Genomic DNA, 22,696 nt, shown 5'->3' with positions numbered 1-22,696 from the left:
TTATTTAAAATATAATAGTTACAAAAATATTGTCTAATTACATTATACAAAAGTAATTCAAAGAACTAAGAAAATAAAACAATTACAATATCATCTCATATAATCAATTATAACGTTAAAGTAAATTAATTTTTTAAAGCATATCATCACTTGAGAAATAACGTTTTAATTATTATTAAAAGTTAATTAGAAATTGTTAGGTTAATTTTTTGTAAATTGCATTGCAAATTATAATAGTACTTAAATATATGAATTGATATTATGTGTTAATGTTTTTGTAACATCCCAAATATAATATAAATACTATAATAAAGTCATCACAAAAAGAATAAATCAAGAACGGTCGACAGACAAGAAAATATAGAGTTAATACAATTATCATGATAACCATAATATAAACTTTATATACAATCCAACTTCTAAACTAAAAACTATACACATCAACACAAACTACACAATTAAGCATCTGCTGGTCCTTCCTCTAGAGCCTGCTCCACGGACATCTCATCGTCCTCTACTCACACTCACCATATGATCAAAACCAAGAAAATAGTAAGAACATACAACAAAACACAAACCAAAAGAGTAAGCTAGATAAACAAGACAATTCATATATATATATATATATATATATATATATATATATATATATATATATATATATATATTACAATTTCAAACATTAGTTAAAAAATAAACTATAACAATTCATTCATCCTATACATGCCATAACCTAGAAGAGACTAATCCAGATTTGGTATAATGTCGAACTATTGGTAGTCTATGCACTTGTAATGGTAATACTACTGATTGAAACCAAGCTACCATACGAGGTTAGTCCATTTTAGTTGCATATGACAATGATCAAAGCCTATAAACAAGAATATCTCGCTACTCTTACCACCTAACTCGCCCCTAAAGTTTATGTGGTATCAAAGGCCTCGGGCGACCCTAGTAAAAATGGGCTCTGAGATATGATCACTAGGCGAGCACAACTATTGTTGGACAAAAGTTATTTTGGAAATCTAGGTGAGCCTAGACAATGGCTAGAATGTATTCAAATATTGAGTGCTTTTGTATGTGATATGTATGAAGTATTTTCAAGGAGAAAATGTTGTTGTATGATTTAGAATGTGTATTGAATATGGATTCCTTGATGGGATTATCTAGACTTTACCAAGTATTTATACTCAAAGATAAAAATCTAGGTAATGAAAGTCGATAGATGTTTCTATACTGAGTAGAATCTCGGTAATTCTACCAAAATCTAGAGTCTCTATATGATAGGTGGGAAATCTCTAAATCCAATTCAACATATGAATGAATTAGTGATATAATGTCAATTAAGATAGTTGTGTAAAGTAGATTAAATGATTAATTTGAGATTTGATGTTTTAAATTATTGACATTATGGTAAGATTTTGAATCTTTTAAATATACTACCTTACCTTATGCTTTTATTTGCTATGTGTGACAGAGTAGCAAAGAATCGTGCAGGTGGAAATTCTTATCCGTGAGTAATTAAAAGAGTTTAGAATAGTATAAATATTTTGGATACATGTAATTTATATTCCTTTAAATGAGCATGTATATATTTTATTTTGAAAAAAATTATTTCATTGGAGGATTGTAAACTAATCTTATATATACTTATATTATCTGGATATATGGTGATTAGATACATGGTTAGTGGTAATGTTACGACTAAATAGGATTGTTACAACAATTACAATTATCCGTTCCGACATAATGCTATTCACAGTGATTGTCTGGTGGAATATAAATTCTGATAACTGGAAACAAAATTTGCCTGCTGAACAAGGATATAGATCGACACAAGTTCACGTTTCGATGTGGCATACAAGTCTCTCTCACCATGTGAACACAGCTTTTTTGAAAGGTCAAAAGTCCATGTTAATAATTCTCGATTTCAATAATTTATTAAACCATGAAATTGGACGCAAAAATGTAAGGCAAAAAAGAAGGCTCCCTCTTTCATTCTTTGCTCGGATTCATACTTAGTTTTAAGGGTATTCACTTTTGAGTGTCCTTCAATCACACCATAATACGCTGGGAAAATATGCATCTACAGATTAAAACTAGGGAACTTACATGATATATAAAGTGTTCATGTTAGCAGCTCTACATCTATAAGAGTTTGAAGGTCAGAACTAGAGAGAGAAGTTTAAAATATCATAGCACGTTATGCAGACCACAAATTGATTTGTGCCAACACCAGATTCGTTTTTCCTGCCAAAGGAAAACAACCAAGGGACTAAAAAAGAAGAAAAGAAGAAAGGAAAATAAAGCCAGAACCAAAGGAAAAAGCTTAACTGGTATTACAGAAGGTTGGCCTCCTTTGAGCCTACAATCTGAAACAACAAAATATAACAAGATTAAGAATGTACACCAGGAGTAAATTAGCAGAGTTGAGTTTAATCCTTACGTGAATAACTGAGGGCGGTTACGTGAGAGTTGAGGCCTCTTTATTGGAGATAGTATCATGTTCCTCAAAGTCATGGATGGATTATTAGTAGCACCTGGTCCAAAAGGATGAGCACCAGCCCTTCTGTTACCAGCGTCCCCTGCGATGGCCGTTTGTTTTGCCGGTGAGACAACGGACAGATCAAAGGGACCGGAGTTATTGCTATTCTGCCTTGCTGGCCAGACATCATCTCTTGGTCCTGGAGTGGCAGGAGTGAATACCGGCCCACCTGCAACAAATAAGTTATTCTACTTTTGGAAACATCTAAGCAGAAACAAGGTCAAACACAGTCCATGACCACCACGATCATCACCATAATATTCATTGTTGCTCCATTACCGTCGTAGTGATGAGAGTTTCAACAATGTTAATGGTGGTAATTGTAATGATTGGGCTGTGACTATGGTGGCAGAGGTTGTAGTAGTAATTGGATGTCATTTTCTTCATTGCTTTCATTACATTATTTAAGGGCATGTTTTCAATTACAAGAAAATAAAAAGGAAAGACAACAAATTTCTTCATAAATTAAAATTAACTTATATAAGTTACTTTTGTAGAAGTTTCTTATATTAATTTTTTTAAAATTAATTTTATATTTTACTTAGTTCATGTTGAAACTCTTTAATTTCTTTTTCAACTCCTTGTATTGATAGACAAGTTTAATCAAACAAACCCTAAATAAATCATACTTTATTTGGTTTTAGTTATTTGAAACTTGAACATAACATAAAATGCTTTCTAATGTCTATTGACAATGAAAAGAAATATCCTCTATCTATTGAAAGTAAAGGGTTACCTTTTCTGCCAATTTCTCTGTCATCAATCATGTTTGGCGGGTTAGAGAACAAGTCGTGCTCATTTCTGGAATAATAGTTGTTTGCAGGCTGTATGGCAGATCGCTTCACTGAGTCAAACTCATTCCTCAGCTGGTCATACATTTCATCCAATTTTCTCTTCTGCCTGAAATTGAAATTGATTTAGGGAACTAATAACGACATATAATTTTGTACAAGAGGAAATGCAATCAACACTGACCTGGATTTTTCAGCAAATTTTTCCTGAAGTTCTTGATTGTCCTTGGTTAAGCTCTCAATTTCCTGTTGCATAATCTGACACTTCTTAGCCATCTTTTGGTAAGCAGTGTGGACCTGCTCTAGTTTTTCTGTAAACTTCTCTTGCATCATCTCACATTTCTGCCGGCATTGAGCAACGATCTTGTTCATCTTAAACTGCATCTCCAGTTCTTTTTGCCCAATGTAGAACATCACACTTCTATATGCACTTTTCATTACTGAATTGGCTCAGGTAAACACGCAAGGTTCAATGTACCCTCTTAATTTCTAGAATTTCAGAATATGCACTTCATTTATGATAATCATACTGCTAGATAGTCCAGAGGGATATAACATACAACCTTAGTTTTCTATTTCTACACAGTTCTACCTCTAAACAATTGAAATAAAGGATACATATCTGTGGAGATACTCCTGCCATGGCCATCTGCAACATAAATCATCACAATAATTGGCGACAAAGCTAGTGTGAATAAAGAAAAAGAAGAGATAGGATAGTGAAATTCAGTAAATTACAGAGTATCTTAGGTTTATGTAATATGTAGTTAGTATTGCACATGAGAATATTTACTTACATTGACCCATTCATCATTGGGATTGACATCCACAGGTTTCATGAGACTGACAAGAGGAGAAACATATAACTTAGACAACAACACGTCATCCATGAGGCTTAAAATTGACAACTCAAAATCTAAAAATGAAGACAGAGCATCAAATTTCGGCACAATTATAGGTACTAACTGTTAAGGGGATATTATAGCTACCAAATGAGCGCTTACATAAGCATCATTTCATTGAAACTTAAAATTGACAGCATATAATGTAGAATAAAATTAAATAATCAGTACAACTCCTATAATCAAACATTATTTCCATAAAGCTTAAAGTATAGATTGCTGAGGGATGACTCGTTCCATTAACTGGCCGTTATAATCAGTATTATTTCAGGTAAGGAACGAAATCACGTGTATGATCAAACAGACCTATCACATCCTCACCTCTTAGAAAGGACTTGATCACATATAGGACATGCTCCATCATTGCTTAATATCTTATTCGCATCATCTGTGCCTTTTAACATTGTTAAGGAAACCACATAAATAAAAAATAATAACCATTTCAATGATAAAACATGCGGAAAATCAACCTAATTTAATATGAACTAAGTTGATCATATTTTACTAAAAAGGAGGAACACAACGTCAAAACTGTTTCTATGTGGATACATAATAGGTGACCACAGGTTGTGGAAATCGCTCGCCCTTCTAATTCTCGCCAGCATGCATTGCATCTCATTTCAGTTGTCGGATATTAACCATAAATGTCCAAGGGTCCAATTAAAACAACTGCAAGACAAAACAGTACATCAGGTTTCTTCATGGAATGATAAGACTAGGCTTTACTTAATTGCAGACAAAAGAAAAGTAGCTAGCGGATGTGCTCAAACGGCTACGATAATAATAACATCAATGCAATCGTCCTACAACTAAAGAAGCTACCATTTCTTAACTAAAAATAACAAGTTGAAAGCAAAAATAGTTGAACTTTGAGTAGGTCAATACTAAACCCGTAGATCAGTTATAATACATTATACAGTAAGCACATAAGAAACTAGTTATCCTAAATATTAAATATTTGAATCATACAAGGCAGAAAATTTTCAACGATGATTTCAGTTCAATACCTGATGCTTCTCTAACAAAGATCTGACAAACAAAGGATTGTGTATAGAATTTTTCAAAAGCATACTTGAAAACCAAGGACTATTTAGCTGTATAAAATAACTAATACCAATTCACAGTCCCAGCTCCTAACTGACTAAACATTAACCCCTCCTCTGTTCGCACACACTAACCCTCACACACAGACTAACCCATTTACACGCAGACTGGTAACAGCTGCTCTAACTTTCTCATTAACTTATTTGTCACTTTCTTTTTGAATAAATCACTAAGCAACAAATCATTATCCTCTAATCAGCACCTTCAACTTCCAATAAAGTTTTATAAACTCATTACATAATTGCAGTTTCACAAAGGAAGATGGAAACTTGACTGATGCGTAATGACAAAAGGACTTCATAAAACTTAAGCTCCATCATCAAAAGTGAGGAAAAAGAGAGCAAAACAGTGAAAATCCAATGAATATACACACCTTTGTACCATCAACAAATCTTTCACCAAATACTGTAAAATTCACAAATAAATGGGAGCAGAACAGGATTAAATGACCTAGAAGTAGAGGTAGAATATGCAGAAAACAAATCACTTCAAGAACTCAATTGACAATGCAACACATTTTCATTCATTATTGGTAGCATAAAAGAAGTTTCAGTTACACGCTAACTCCCAGAATCAGAATTTCAAATGCAAATAATGAATTAACTTAAACTATATTCATTTACAATAGATAAAACCGTGACCGAAATAGCCAGTACCTAACAGAAATTGCTCGAGAAATTGAAGAAGGAACGAGAGAAGCGTTGAATTTCAGAGAAGAATGGAAGATGGACTTTAGCGCGAAAACTTGAAATGGGAACCAAACGCTGAAGCGCGACACGAAAAATCCCGTAGAAGAACAAAGAGAAAAAACAAAGAGAGGAGTAACGGCAAAGTTTAAAATGTGTGTGTATAATTTAAAAGTCTTTACAGCGTTAAAAAAGCTTATATATTTTATTTAGTTAAAAAATATATTTTTTATTGATTTTTATCATAATAATTTTAAAATTTTATTTATCATATGTTTTAAGTTAATCAGAGTCCATATAAATTGAATTAAAATGAACTAGTTTAACTTGGTTCAGTTTTTTTAGTAAGTGAAAAATTTTATAATTAGATTCCACCCTTTACAAAATATTAGGTATATTTTTTCAATTTATTTAATATATGAATTGCAATAAATTCAAAATAAATTAATTCAACTCATTCTAAACCCAACTTAAATGGTTTAACCTATAAATTAAGTTAACCAGGTTCAATTTCACTTACATTTAAAATTTCAAATTTTTGTTAACCCAAATTAATGAGGTTAATTCACACATTTAAACTGATATTTCTATTTACAATAGGAATTAGTGGATAAAGGTAATAATATCCTATAACGGAGTTTACTAGAAAAATAGAAAAATATATTGTAAAAAAAGAATAACATATAAAACTATAGTGGAGTCATGATTTAACTTCTATATTTATTGTTTGGTACTCAATATAATTTTATATTTGGCATTAATTTGTGCATATAAGTATTCAATATAATATAATACCATGTTTTATATTGTTTTACTAGTCTAAGACCTCTTTTGTCTTATATAGGGTAAGATTGTAATATATAAAGTTTCATATATTATCCATTTTAATGCGTTTTTTCATTGTTTTAAGTTTAAAAATATATGTTAATATATACTCCAATAAATAGTTTATAATTAGTGGCTGTAATTTTTGCAACACTCTTTTATATGTAGAGAGAGATAGAGAAACCAGATATATTAAATAAAGTTTTTATTTGCTTCGGATTTAAAATAAATCCGGTTCAACTTCTTAATGTTAGGAAAATAAATAAATAAAATTCCCGACTTTCTTCAACGCTATGCTTGTTGAGAATTCTAAAAGCTAAGGAAAATTTTCTTCCTTAGTATCTTGTTCTCTCCATCATCAATCCATAGCTAAGTTTTACTAAAATAAAATATTGATTTAGCTAATGTCATTAATTCAATGAAAGTGATTCAAAATTTTATGGAAATTTAAGTTTTAATCTTTAAATCAAATATCTAGTTTAAGAAGATAACCCAATTGGCTAAAGTTGATGCTAAGACAAAAGATGACGTCAAAAAAATTAATGAAGTTAAAGTTGTTACAAAGATTTTTGTCTAAGTTATGACTCTGGTAAAAGATAACCCAATGTGAGACATCCAAGCTGTAAAAGCTTCATCCTCCGAGTCTCAATGCAATGTATATATATTCTTGTTAGTAATACTATAACATTCTTGTCAAGCTGGTAATAAAACTCATATTGTCTATTACTTATATAAAAAACATAATACATATTATTTTGATACCATTGTTTAATCATAAATGAATTCATCCACAAGGAAATAAAAAAAAAATACATGTATCACTCTTAAAAAAAATGCAAAATTGTTATCTTAACCAAAACTATAAATGAAAAGAACTTTTTTTTTTTCTAAAAATACTAAAAAGAACTAAAGAAAGTTGCTTTATCAAGAACTTCTTATATAACATGTTACTATAGGATAGACCCGCCTAGTAAGGCATGACAGCATACCAAGTCCAACGGATCGAACATCAAGGTTACGTAAAATGACTTAGAAGTCGTTCGGTCACGACAACATGTGGACATAGTTAAAGTCCAATCAATGCGGTAACGGCTATTGATGACTGATTAAGACATGTATTAATGACCATATGTATTAAGACATGTATTAGGCTTTCATAATCTCATTACTCTAGACCTCCAGAGAAAAATTATGACTTCAGCGTCGGAGTGTATTCTGTAGGTCACCCCCCAAACCGATCGGTCACATTGCCCATATGTTAAAAGTAAAATGAAATAATTTTTGGATGAGTTAAAATTATTTTAAAAGATTGTTACTCCATAATTTTGAAAAAAAAAAGTTAATAATGGTAATTTTTAAAGAATACATCATTTTTTGTATAAAGAAAATGTGAAAGAAGACACCAAAATGAAGAATGTAACCATGATCTTCAATGCTTTTCACATATGCACTAAGACTATTACTCTCAAAGGTCACTGAATATGGTAAATGGATCAAGAACCACATAAAGATATACAATTAAGAGCCCACACACGTATGCATGCTCATGAAATTGGTTTCACAAGCCCCAAAACTGATTCCCTTACCTTTAACCCTTCAAAAGGAATCGATTCCACTACACCCAGAACCAATTCCCAACACTTCACTGTCACACAGTTGTTCATGAAATGCGTTCCACAACTACCTTCATGCTCCCTTCGCGACCATGGAGGTCCACAACGACTACCTTCATATAGCAGGGACATTATTGTAAAACAACCATTATCGCCCTCAAATCCGTTTAACTCATGTGAGATAGAATGATGACGTGATCCCACTAATTCACATTTTCCATCGCTTGCAAATTGCTAGAAATGAACATAGTTAATCATCACAAATCTTCCCCTCGTAATTTACTAGAATAGTGAATCAACGCAAACGAACACGCCCTAAGTGAGCAACCTATTAACCCATTAACCTATAGTGGGTTGAACCGGGTTACAAATTTTTTGACCCACCAAAAAGTGAGTAAATTTGAGCTTATTCATTTTTAGCTCAACCCGTGGTGAGCCAATCCATGTGAGTCATGTTAGCTCACAATGACATGCCTAGCCAACTCAAATAGAGCTATCAAGCATCTTACTCATGTGAAACTACCAATTGTTACACTCACACAAAATTTTCGCCCTTTCACTCTTGAAAAGTTTATCCATTATTTCACTCACACAACTTCTAGACATGCTTTGTCATAAAGCTTAGTAGATAAATCAATCTACACAAGATTACCAATTGTGTCACTCACATAGAGTTTTTCAATCATTCTCACACAAAGATTTACGAGTTCACTCATTCTAACACAAAGACTTATCGAGTTCATAAGGTGCCATTACCCATACAAGACTACTCACATAGAGCCCACCTTTTGTTGAGACACATGACACATCATTCAAATAACTTCACATACACATAAAACTAAAGTTGACATCAACAATTTATAACACATATAAACAAGTGAACATACCCATTATCTTAAAATGAGATTACAATTCATCCAAATTATCTTTAACCCCAACATACATACTTAATGCATATCAACACATTTATTAATCGTAAAAATTTTCCCTTTCTAACGTAGCCTACTCTATCATGCCTTCGTCCCACCTTTATCTCCTTTGTGTTTTGCTTTATTCAACTTTGTTGGCTACCTTTGTAGTTCCAATTATCGTTTTTCCAAAAATGTAAACACCATGAGTTCTTCAGAGTTGGCCTCACGGTGGACATTGAATGTTTTTACAAGGTTAAAGTGTATTCGTCCAACATAAGTGTTTATTTTTCTTCAACTTGTATCTCTCGTTTTTTCACAGTTACAACGTTCTCAACAATAAGGTAAAATGTGTTTTTCTTGTTCGATCTTGCTAGTCCTAAGTTAAGGAGCCTGAAAAGTTAATGTGATGCTCAATTCAATTATACATATTAGACAATAAATGTTGTATTTATACATAGTAAATAATATCTATTTATAGTAATGTATATGTTTTTGTCGTTCATAAGCCTATGTTATGTTTTGTGGGTGGGTACCGGTTTAGGATATGCTAAGTAACACTTAGTTACCTTAATAATTAGTCATCTTTGGTTTTACTAGGACAACGTTACTTGCGAAAGACTTTGACATTATACAATCCTGTTTCGGATGTGTAGGGCTGTGCTATTTCGGACCTCCCAATTCTCCTGTGCTCTTGTCTCGGCGGCTGATCTTCCCTCCAAATCTTAGCTCTCCTTTCAATCCTGGGGGGCGGAGACCTGCAAAAGACTCTCCGATGCCAAAGTCAGTTTCAGGGCAATGGCTTTTCTCAAGGACAGCAATAAATGTGCATTCAATGTAACCTATCTACCACTCACCATGGACCTGTATTTATAGTTTTTGCTATGGGCTTGGGATTAGTGAAAAGTTAATCACGGCCCAAAGTAGCCCAATAGCTTCTAATCCCCACTTACCTCTAAACCAGGTTAATTTACCTAAGCCACGATGATTAGTGATTTGGGCAGTCAATGAGGTGCGGGCGTCCGCCCATGTGATATGGGCGTCCGCCTCCCATATTGCAGAAGGCGGATGGTCGTTGGCCCTTTGGCATTAAAATGGGCGGACGGTCATTTACCGAGCGTTCTTCTGTACGGCGACCGGCCCTTCCTGGTACAAATCCTATTTTTAATTTGGAGTGGAAGTTATCTGGTTTGATCTCTTGCACAAATTTATTACTTTTTTAAATACAAACAAAAACTTTTTACAATTTGTTATATTTATAATTAATTTTAATTTCTTTACACCAATCACATTTATTATATATTTTTAATTTAAACTATTTAATTTCTCATTCTTTCTTTTCATTTTCTCTCTCCCTCACTACAAATATATAACTTTGACTTTTGCTTTCTTAGTTCAACAACTGAACCATTCATTTGAAGAACCCAAATAACCAACACTTCAAACGAAAATAAATCCTTATTGACAAACAAAATAGTGAGAGTCATGAGAAGAGTGGCCCTTGCGCTACTCAAACGAGTTTACCCTTCGCGCAGCCACAATGCACGGCGCTCGTTCAGCACACTCCTCCCTCCGCCGCGCGAGGTGGTGGAACCCTTCTGCAATCTCTCCGACGTCGTTTCCTCCCCTCAAACCTCTCCGTGGGTCTCTCAAATCATCTCCCTCCTCGACGGCTCTCCCTCCATGGAGTCCAACCTCGACTCCTTCTGCCGCCAATACCTCGTCTCTCTCTCCCCCGCCTTCGTTTCCCACACGCTCCGCTCCCTCTCCGACCCTCTCACCGCCACGCGCTTCTTCTCCTGGGCCGCCACACAGCCCAACTACACCCACTCCCTCGACTGCCATGTGTCCCTCCTACCCCTCCTGCCCCCCTCCTCCCTCCCCGCCGCTGTCGACAGCCTCCGCCGCGCCAACCTCCCCATCACCCTCCCGGCTGCCCACTCCCTCGCCAAAACCCTAGCCGCCGCCGGCCTCATCCATGATCTCCTCTGGCTGTTCCGCGCCATGACGACCAACAACCTCCCTCTCTCCCTCATCATCCTCAACTCCCTCCTCAATGCCCTCGTCAACGCCTCCCTCGTCGAGTCCGCCGAGCGCGTGTTCAAATCAATGCAGGAAGGCGCGTCGCCCAAGCCCGACGTCGTCAGTTACAACACGCTCGTCAAAGGCTACTGCAAGGTCGGGCGAACGCGGGACGCGTTCGCCACTCTCCGCGAAATGGAGGCTGAAAACGTGCCGCCCGATGAGGCCACGTACATGACCCTGATGCAGGCGTGTTACAATGAGGGTGACATGGATTCGTGCGTGAGGCTTTACCATGAGATGGAGGAGGATGAAGTGTTGGTCACGAAAATCCCTTCTCACGCGTATAGTTTAACAATATGTGGGTTGTGTAAGCAGGGGAAGGTTGTGGAGGGTTGTTTTGTGTTTGAGAGTATGATTAAGAAAGGTTGTGTGGCTCACAAGGCTGTGTATACTGCCATGATTGATGGTTATGCCAAGAGCGGGAACATGGATGCGGCGCTCTCGTTTTTGGAGAGGATGAAGGTGGATGGAGTTGAGCCTGATGAGGTTACTTATGGTGCTGTTGTAGGTGGTTTGTGCAAGAGTGGGAAAGTGGAGGAGGCCATGAGTTATTTCAGGTTTTGTAAGGGTAATGAGGTGGGTGTGAATGCTGTGTTTTATTCGAGTTTGATTGATGGGCTTGGGAAGGTTGGGAGGGTGGATGAGGCGGAGAGGCTGTTTGAGGAGATGGCGGAAGTGGGGTGTCCACCGGATTCGTATTGTTACAATGCTCTGATGGATGGTTTGTGCAAGAGTGGGAGGGTTGATGAGGCTCTGATGTTGTTTAGGCGGATGGAGCAAGAGGGGTGTGAGCAGACTATTTATACTTTTACTATACTTATAAGTGAGCTATTCAAGGAGAGGAGGAACGAGGAGGCGCTGAAGCTGTGGGAGGAGATGATCGACAAAGGTGTCACGCCGAATGCTGCATGTTTCAGGGCTCTTTCAATTGGGCTGTGTCTTTCAGGGAAGGTTGCAAGGGCCTGCAGGGTGTTGGATGAGCTTGCCCCGATGGGGATTGTTCTGGAGAGAGCCTATGAGGACATGATTGGTGTGCTGTGCAAGGCTGGTCGTGTGAAGGAGGCCTGCAAGTTGGCTGATGGGATTGTGGATAGGGGTAGGGAAATACCAGGAAAGGTTCGGACTGTGCTGATCAATGCCTTGAGGAAGGCTGGTAATGCGGATTTGGCGATTAAGTTAATGCACAGCAAGATTGGTATTGGGTATGATCGAATGCGGAGTGTTAAAAAGCGAGTGAAGTTCCAAACCCTCGTCAACAGCTGATTATCTTGAATTTGAGCTGTAGACTCAATGGTTGGTCCCTGAAGTTTTGTTATATGGGTTTTATATGGACAATTTCAGGATATACTATTTCAATCCAAATGTGTGTTGTCTCACAATAAAGGTTGCTTAGTTGAATAGGCAAGTAACTTTGGATTGAATGTTTGGGGGAAGTGACTTTAGACTTATTTTTCTTCTTCATGGTTGCAAACCTGACCGACCAGATGATTATAGGAATACTGATGCTTGGTCCCCTTTGGAGTCACACCATGGCTTCAGGTTTCATGGATACAGGGTCGAGGGTGGATAATTTGAAGATCTAATATTTTATGTTATGTGTGCTGTTTCATGTTGAATGATGCTAAATTAAATCTCTTTAGCCTGTATATCCGACTAACTTTGGATTCAGTGTCCAGGTAAAGTGACTTATTGGGCATCAAACTGATCAAAAGTAGAAGTAATTAGGCAAAACTCAAGGTGCAGGACAGCATTTTTTGGGCACCAGTGCACCCTAGAGTGTAACCTGTGGATAACATGTTTAAATAACAAAAATGGGTTAGATCTCAGCTGTGGTAAAAGGGTATGAAGAAAATTGTTATTTAAATTTCAGCCTTCTGCTAAGGAAATCAAGAACTCAGTTTTGGCCGAGCATTCAAAATCCTAATAAGTATTCGGAAGGCAGAAAGTATACTCTGAATATTAGCAATTCGCTCATCAATGAGTGTGAAGTGGCACTTTGAGCGAGTTTGGTTGGTGGCTTGACAGCAGATCCGATTGAAGGGGTGATTTCTCATTAAAGGTTTATTTTCTTCCTCCCCTTTGATGCTCACTTATAATCTTCTATAATCAGTATCATGCATCTCTTTAGAAGTAGTGTTCCACTGCAGTAGGACTGTAGATGGATTTGATGTTATTTGGGTGACATTGTTCCCTTGAGTAAGAATATTTGCAATTCTCCTAGTTACTCTTCTTGAAATAGTGTGTTTTTACTCTTTTTCTTTATCTTTATTCATACACTCATGAAGTTGCCACTTTTAGCTATATGATACTGTTGACATTTTAAATTGGTTAACCTCAATACAATTTGAATTGAACATTTTGTATAAGTCCAAGAATACAAACTAAACAAACTAAAACTATTTTAGTTGATAACAATATTTTCTCTTGTTATTCTTAGTTATTCTTGAAATAATGTGTTTTTTTTTTTTTCATTTATGCATTCATCATGCTGTCACTTTTAGCTAGTAACCCAAAATTCTTTTACAGAAATATATCATAAATCATAACGGTTATGACAGAAGCATATCGGATAAAATAATAAAATACATATATATAAAATAAAAAGGCGGAAACATTACTATTGTTAAAAAATAAAAGAAAGACAGCCTCTTAATAGTAAGTCTAAAAATTCAAATAAAAATAACATTAAAACGAAACACCACCAAGTTCAAGACTTGAAATAATTTCATAACTATAGATACATGTTTTAAATTTTAAATCCTCTGCAACTCCTAACAAGCATAAAACTAATTCATCCTTATCTTCAAATAGAATCTTTTCTTTGCTCTCCTTCAGAGAATGAGTATTGAGGGGTTTCAATGTTTCAGGGAATGAGTATTAAGTAGAACAATGAAGATAAAAAACGAGAGAAGAGAGTAAAAAAGTAGTGGAAAAAAAGAAACAATAAATAGAAACAAATCGCAGGTGTAGTAGTGGCGATGGCAGCGCTGCATCTTGATGGTGGCGCTGGAATTGGTGGGCAGCCACTATTTAGTCTTATTGTATGGTTGAGGTTGCTGGACGGAAGATCCGATTGAATGCATGGTTTGGTTTCTCAATGAAGGTTTCTTTTCTTCCCCCTTTGAAGCTCAGTTTTAATCTTCCATAATCAGTATGATGTATTGCTGTAGAAGTAGTGTTCCAGTGCAGTAGGACTGTAATGGATTTGATATTATTTGGGTGCCATAGTTCCCTTGAGTAATTGTGTTAATACATAATCATTTGTCTGTTTTATTTGATTCATGCCGGTGATAGTTTGATTGACGCTGTAATTACAACACAAAAATGAATCATTGGAAACCCAACCAGTGTAAATGAATCAAGAAATTTGTCATGCCATGTCCCTGAGATATAAAGGGAGATGTCCTTACTTCGTATATACTTAGTATGGGGAGATGTCCTTAGTTTAAAAGTAGAAATAAATTTTGTATATAAATAAAACAGTGAATTCCTGAATAAAATAAAGGTGTGATTCTCCATTATAAGTTAGAGTTTCATTTCTGTAACCATCACTGACATTTAGTGCTGACTCTTCCTGCATGGATTAATGAAGTAAAACATCAATTTTGATTGGAAAATCACACTACATATAAAGTAGTGCCCCTATGTTTTGTCCGTGGTAAAATTTGTGTTTTGTTATTTCTTGACAGGACTTCTTGTAGTGAGTTTATTGGCATAAAAGTTGATAAGGTTTAAAAAAAATCAACAGAACATATATAGGTGATTTTTATTTCTTGATAAACAAGAAAATCAGAAGGATACAACTATCCTACTCTCCAGAGCCAAGCTCCTAAGAGAAACCAAGAATGGTTCTCTCTCCACTAAACAAAATAACCGTCCTCCTAAAACTTCCCTTCTTCCTGATTCTTTTTAAAACAACCACACCTCTTTTTCTTTCTTCTAACCAATATATTCCTCCCTAATATGCCACGTCGTCCTTCCTAGTCTTTTTCCTCTAATATACTCTGCCTTATCTATTTTTTACCTTTTCTTCTTGGATCAAGGGCTCATTGAGCCCAATAATGTTTGGGTCTGTATCAATACCCCTTCTTGAAATAGAGCCTTGTCCTTAAGGCTACATTCTGGAAATTGACTTCGAATTACTACTTCATCTTCCCAAGTAGCTTCATCAACATTTTACCCCTTCCAAGGCACCAACACTTGCTTCTTATTTTCCCCCCTCTTTGTGTTGTTCTGAGTTGCCAAGATCCCCTCTGGAATTAGTAATTCCACTCTATCATCCTCCAACCCATTAGGAAGATCCTCCTCAATCTTATACTTACTCACGACTCTTTTAAATAATGATACATGAAAAACAGGATGAATCTTTGAACTTGGTGGCAATTTTAGTTGATATGCCATTTTCCTAATTTTCTCCACAATCTCAAAAGGGCCATAATATCTAGCACATAATTTTGGGTTAACCCTGTTAATGACAGACTGCTGCCTATTCAGTTTCAATTTTAAAAACACAAGATCACCACAACAAAGTGTCTTTTTTCCTTTCGATGCTTATTGGCTTGAGTCCTCATCCTATCATGACCATGAAGCAAATGGGATTTTAGTTGTCTTAACACCTCATCCCTCTCCAAAAGATTCTTCTGGACAACTTCAACTCTCACTTCTCCTTGCACCACTTGCACAATCTTAGGGGGTGGTATCCCATAGACAGCTTCAAAAGGAGTCATTCCTGTAGATCCATGATAAGTGGTGTTAAACCAAAACTCTGCCCAAGGCAACCAAAGCACCCACGTTTCGGTTTGGTTAGTGATAGGGGAATAAAAGTATACGTGAGGAGAAATAAAGGCGGGAAGGAGAGAATGTCTGTTAGAAATTAGGAGGGAGTTTCTGTTAGAAGTTAGTTAGAGGAAAAGGGGAGTATAAATAAGAATTAGTGGTAAAGGGCGGGGATTATGAAATGAATATTTTGTTGTTAACTGGAACATTAGTCTAGTGGAGGGAGATCGGGCTTCCTTGGGGGTGATTACTATACAATTGTATTCTTGTTCATTGAATAAGAGAAGTATATTAAGATAAGTGCGTTCTGTTGGTGTGATTTATTTGCTTTCTTGACTTCTTGATTTAAGAAGTCCAACAATATTGGTCCGACCTGCCGGATCCAAATCGAAGGAGAGACGAGATGGAGAACAGGGTGAGTGCATTGGAGGGAAGATTCGATTCCATGGAAGCGACGTTGGAGGAAATTTGAGCAGAGATGAGGGGAATGACTCGAAACACGAATCGCGATCGTGGGAGAAGAGGGAACCGGGGGAGGAGTTCTGAAGGCCGTCGTTTGGTTAATGGAGGTCGGGGTACGGAGGAGGATGAGTCAGAGGATGAATTAGAGGAAGAATGCGACGTTCAAAAGAGTTGGATGAAGAGAGTGGAATTACCCACTTTCGAAGGGGTCGATCCGATGGGATGGATCCTTAGGGCGGAGAAATTCTTCGAATTACAAAATGTGATAGAAAGGGAGAAGATGAAGCTGGTGTACATCTGTATGGAAGGGGGGCGAATTATTAGTTTCGCTTTTGGCGAAAGAAGGTGAAGAATCCTACCTAGGCGACATTGACGAAGGCGATGGTCAGGAGGTTTGGAGGTAGACATCGGGGAACAATCTTCGAAAAATTGGCGGCCTGGTCCATTTCCTCCCCAATTAGGCCTGGTCCATTTCCTCCCCAATTGCCCCCATTCTATTTTGGGCTAGTTTTACCCAACGCACTAAAGATAGGTCAGTTTCCAATTAGGTTTTACCATCATCACGTGGCTCACCTCTTCCCTGCCACATTCTGTTTCTCCCTGACATCTCCACATCAATGGCATGAGCCATATTCATCATGCGCTCCTAAAGAGAGGGTTTGCAATGTGTAAACTTCGCATTCTGCACGGATTTCGACCTTTAACCCTTGAGTAAAGTATGAAAAGAACTATTCGTCATGCATTCGTGGTATTTGGGTAATCAAATATTTAAAACTTCTAATATAATCCTCCACACTTCCTGTTTGTTTCAGAGAAACCAATTGATCATAAACACTTCCTTCCCCCATTCCTCCATATCTGTCCAGCATCTCTCTTTTCAAATCTTTCCATGTTAACTCCTCATATTCATTCATTCAACAGAGACTGAAAAAATAGTATCGTGCTTCCTTCCATACAAAGATGGGCAAAGTTTACAGGTACGACTTCTCATGTCTCTTGGATATTAAAATAAACCTTTGCCCTCGCAATCCACCCTGCGAAATCTTCACCGTGGAATGACGTCAACTCGATTTTCTTCATCGATTCGCGAAACTTCAACAAATCATCTCCGTCAAGCTGTTTCATACTCAGAAACACCCTTGATATAATAACCTTTACCGAATTCATTTTCTTCTGTTCCACCGACCCCTGTCCTTCATCCTCGTCCTCTCTTCCCTTCGTAAATTCTGACATTAGGTTGAGCAACTTTGATTGATTCTTACCTGCATCCTTACGTAATATTGTGATCTGCTTAGTGGCGTCTTTACGAACATTCTCCAAATGGGTTTGGTTTTGTAATGATTGCGCAACTAACTCCTCAACAACTGCCTTGAGTTTGGTCACTTTTCCCGCAACAAACCCTACCTTCGTCTCATCATTCTCCTCAGCTATTGATTCCTCGAGTATTGGTCTTCTTCGGTGACATTGTGTGCGACTATCCGATAGGTCGGACCAACGATAGGTTTAGAAAAAATCAACAAAACATATTAAATGAAGACTCAAAATAAATATAGGTGATTTTTATTTCCTGCTAAACAAGAAAATCAGAAGGATACAATTATCCACTGTCCAAAGCCAAGCTCCTAAGAGAAACCAAAAATGGTTCCCTCTCCACTAAACAAAATAACCGTCCACCCAAAACTTCTCATCCTGATTCTTTTTAAAACAACCACACCCCTTTCTCTCTCTCTTCTAACCAACCTATTCCTCCCTAATATGCTGTGTCCCCTTCTTTTAGTCTTTTTCCTCTGATATACTTTGCCCCCATCTATTTTTGACCTTTTCTTCTTGGATCAAGGGCTCATTGAGCCCAATAAAGGGTTTGTATCAAAAGTTGTGGGACATGTATTGTTGTCATGACTAGTATAGTAAGTTACCATTCAATGGGAATCTTCTTCCTGCGTATCAAGAACTATGACTAATATTGTCTACTGTGTCTATTGATTTAATTATCAGCTAATGATTTTCTTTTAATTTTTTTTATGCGACTTTTTTCTTTTCTGTACAAAAGAGAAAACTTATATTATTTCACTTATGAACTAACTGTCCATTCTGCTTTCTATTGTGTTCTCCAATATGTTATTTGTGATAGAATTTTGACCTGTATCTTGATAAATGTTTATATTTCAGATTATATAATTTAAAATACAAAATTTTTTATTATGAATTACATATGCTGAAAAAAAAAAGCTAAAATATATTTTAGATTACATATTTTAGAATATTCTAAATTAGATTTCTCGAAATAGTTTTTTTATGAGAATACAGCTTTTTTTTTCAAGGTTGTGTCATGTGTCTTACATGAAAGTGATATGTGACATTACATCAATACAAGAAAAAAATATAAATCACGTCCTTGTAAGTTAAATAGTAAAAACATATGCAGTGATAAATTTGTAAATTTGTAATAGTTTTTGGTTTTTATGTTGATTGTAATAAGAATACATGTAAAACTAACTTTGTCTTTTCTTCTATAATCTATGTATATCCTTTAAACATAGCATCCATTCAATCTCTTTTCACTTTGTGTGCATCGTTTTGTTTCTTTTTGATGTTTTCTCATTGTGTTGTTAGTGTTTGCATGCTCTCACCTTGTCATCACTGTCTCCTTTTCATTGTTGCACTCTTCGCAACTCACTCACAACTGTTAGTAGAATGACAAAGTCTTTGTATAATTTAATTTTACTTTAATGTATTTCATATCACGTGAACATTATAATTTAAAGGATAAACATTTGGTCTTTCATATCTAAGCCATAGTATCTCTAATTATTACAACACACTATTATAATGACCATAAATGTCAAAACATAATACACTAACTTCTTGGCTTTGGCTCTTCTAATATATTAAAACATTATTCCTCATAATAATTGACAAAGTTTATTCTGACAAAACCCTTTTATAAACTTAAATTATTTTCATCTTTCATCCCAATCAACTTCTTCTAATCATTGAAAAACACAGTAGGTAATGAATTTGTGAACATATCAACAATTTGCATTCTACTTTCCACATGTTCTACTTCACACTTCTTTATTTTATTGGTTCTCAGATGAAGTGAAACTCAACATTAATGTTTTTTATTTCTTTCATGATTGATTGGGTTTTTTGCTAACTCAATGCCTGACCTGTTATCCACTTGGATCATTATTTTCTTTTCTTGCTTCCAGCGTGCTTAAAAGATTCTTAAGCTAAACAACATAATGCACACTCCAAGACGTTGTAATGTACTCGGCCTAGGTTGCTTCTTCGAAAGTCAAGTGAATATCGTGTTTTTCATGAAGAAAACATAACTCATTTTGCTCTTCCGATCATTAATGTCTCCACACCAATCACAATTTAAGTAGTCACTAAGTCGGTAATCATTCAACTTGGTATATAATAGGCCAAACGATATTGTTTCTATCATATACCTTAGTATTCCTTTCAAAGTCTTCTCGTGGGTACCTCGACTCTTCCATGTATCGACTTGTGATCCCAACACTTAACATTAAATCTAGTCTCATGTTTGTCAAATACCTTAAACTTCTAATTAGACTGCGGTGCTTCCTTGGATTAACTTGGTCTCCTTCTCCATACTAAGACAATTTTGTGTTGGGCTTTATTGGAGTAGAAACCAGGTTACGCTACGCCATTTTAAACTTTTGTAAAATCTCTTCGGCGTACCTTTCTTGATACATGAAAATGCCTTCCTTCCCTCAAACGACCTCCAAACTAAGAAAATACTTCATGAGATCCAAATTGATCATTTCAATTTCGTTCTTCATCACCCCTTTAAATTCTTTAACCAACTCAGTTTTGTTTCCCATAAAGATTGAATCATCTACATACAAAGCAACAATAATCATATCTTCTCTATTCTTTTTAAAGTATAAAGCATATTCATATGGACATTGCTCATACCCATTCTTCTTGAAATAAGTGTCAATTCTTTCATTCTGTGCTCAGGTGACCTACTTGAACTCATCATGCGCTTTCTTCAATCTCAACACTTTATTTTCTTCTCCTCTTTACATGTAGTTGAATGGCTATTCAACATATACCTCCCCTTCCACAACTCCTTTAAGAAATGATGACTTCACATCTATATGCTGAATTGTCCATTTGTGTTGAGTTGCTAAAGAGATCAACAGTCGAATTGTTTCCATCCTTGTCATAATCAATTCATTTTTTTTGTTTGTACCCCTTAACTACAAGTTGAGCTTTATATCACTCTACTTCTTCATCCACATTGGTTTTTCTCTTATCCACCCATTTTACACCAATGGGTCAAGCTTCTTTCGGTAAACTGGTTAGCTCTCATGTATTATTGCACTCAATGCCCCAATCTCTTCATTCATTGCTTTCCTAATGGTCCTCCAACGTCCAAGTTATGCTGTTCGCTCTCCTTCTTGTCTAAACCATGTGGGAGGGTATCTGTTAAAGACACTCTGATGCTTGAGTCAATGATTTTACGTAACAATATTGTAATAAAGATGAATAATAAGAGTTAATTACCTGACATCCTCCGTCAGACATATATTTATAAGTATTATAATGAACTTACCATTAGGCCTGACTCATTGATTACCAATAAATGACTGTTATTATTTTTATTAATTTTCAATTAATGACTATTATTCTCATTAACTACCCATTAATAATTGTTATTGTTCAGATTAATTATTAATTATTGATTGTTCTAAGACTAGTCAGTCATTTGATCGGGTGATCATACAAATACAATAACTAATAATATAATACTAATATCAATAATAAATATCTCAAATTAATTATCTATATATATTATTCTTAGTAAATATTTATTTATATAAATTTTCAAGAATGAGTCCATATTATTTTTATCTTATTTTTGTTATTCTTTATACATGATGATTAATTTTAAATACTTATTATAATTGGTTACATAAAAGTAATATATAATCTGAGGAAACATTCTCAACTTTATCTAGTACTTTTTCAACTTTACAAAATACTTGTTAACAAAAGCTACGTAGAATACATTAAATTACGTCATTTCATTTGGTAATGTGTTTTTTCTACAAGTCCTCGAATTACAAGTAGGCATACACATATTTGTCAAAACTCTTGTCTTCTGCCTTGATATTTATAACGAAGAAGAGATCTCGTACAGACACGTTTCGACAATTTCATATGATTGGTTGCAAAACTTTCATATAATCTTGAAACTTTTCTATTCCAAGTCTCATTCTAGATTGGTCTGGATATGATCCTGACAGTTTGTCTTGCGTTAGGAAAATAAATGTTGAAACCTGTCCAAACACATCATAATAATTGCCTAGCTATTTGAAAAAGGAATATAATCTAAAATATATATTTAAATATAATACATTATCTTATTATTTATCTTTTATTCATCCATTTATAACATACAACTTAATTAATTTCATTTTTCTTTTATAAGATAAGACTGTTTCATTTAATTTCTTTTTTTTAATAAACAAGATATTTATAACAATAAAATATTATGTATATTGATATTATACTTTTCTTTTTAAGAACTTTTATGTTTTAGTGTGTATTTGGATCGTGACATTATTATATTTTTTATCATTATACTTGAAGATATTCTACCTATTATATTGATTAGCCATAATATAACCAACACACTTTGTTTATAAAAGTTATTTCATTTTTATGGGAATGTGTCAAATTCGTCTTTGCTTTTAAAATTATTTTAATTTTTGAATTTTCTTAATTAGGTTTTTTAAAATATGTTATTAACGACATTAATGACATGGCATATTTTAATTTGTTTTTTTTTAATTTTGTAAAAAAATTATAAATTTTTTGTCAGTAAAATATCCTTATTTTAATTATTTAGTCTTTATATATATATATATATATATATATATATATATATATATATATCTTTAATTTAATTTAGTTTTAATTTTTCTCAAAATATAATAATATAATCTTTTTCTAAATTAAAA

The 22,696-nt window shown here is 34.9% G+C and overlaps 2 protein-coding genes and 1 pseudogene across 5 annotated transcripts; 1 reads left to right on the top strand and 2 right to left on the bottom strand.

Annotated features, from left to right (window-relative positions):
* Nucleotides 1-1,969: 1,969 nt before the first annotated feature.
* On the bottom strand, nt 1,970-6,180 carry HEI10 (RING/U-box superfamily protein). Of its 4 annotated transcripts, XM_047316762.2 has the most exons (10): nt 5,999-6,180; nt 4,788-4,907; nt 4,560-4,632; nt 4,134-4,179; nt 3,955-3,985; nt 3,521-3,776; nt 3,282-3,445; nt 2,447-2,714; nt 2,335-2,372; nt 1,970-2,250 (listed from the first exon to the last, which is right to left on the bottom strand). In XM_047316762.2, the coding sequence occupies exons 2-9, from the start codon at nt 4,855-4,857 to the stop codon at nt 2,366-2,368; spliced, it is 915 nt and encodes a 304-aa protein (XP_047172718.1). In that variant the 5' UTR covers nt 4,858-4,907; nt 5,999-6,180; the 3' UTR covers nt 1,970-2,250; nt 2,335-2,365. The 4 variants fall into 4 exon arrangements, with proteins under 4 accessions (XP_047172718.1, XP_087964846.1, XP_047172720.1 ...); XM_088108720.1 differs by having other exon boundaries at nt 2,067-2,372; XM_047316764.2 differs by having other exon boundaries at nt 2,067-2,372; nt 2,447-2,684.
* Nucleotides 6,181-10,793: 4,613 nt separating this feature from the next.
* On the top strand, nt 10,794-14,730 carry LOC124820384 (Pentatricopeptide repeat (PPR-like) superfamily protein). Its single transcript, XM_088110242.1, has 2 exons — nt 10,794-13,518; nt 14,327-14,730. The coding sequence occupies exon 1, from the start codon at nt 10,860-10,862 to the stop codon at nt 12,720-12,722; it is 1,863 nt and encodes a 620-aa protein (XP_087966368.1). The 5' UTR covers nt 10,794-10,859; the 3' UTR covers nt 12,723-13,518; nt 14,327-14,730.
* A 250-nt stretch (nt 14,731-14,980) lies between these two features.
* Nucleotides 14,981-18,860, bottom strand: LOC148202493 (uncharacterized; annotated as a pseudogene).
* Between the last annotated feature and the right edge of the window lie 3,836 nt (nt 18,861-22,696).

The sequence above is a fragment of the Vigna umbellata genome, chromosome 3, assembly GCF_029865625.1.
Source record: "Vigna umbellata cultivar VRB3 chromosome 3, Vumbellata_1.0, whole genome shotgun sequence".
Lineage (NCBI taxonomy): Eukaryota > Viridiplantae > Streptophyta > Magnoliopsida > Fabales > Fabaceae > Vigna > Vigna umbellata.
Note: the sequence above shows the minus strand (reverse complement) of the source record. Positions and strands in the feature narration are given on the sequence as shown.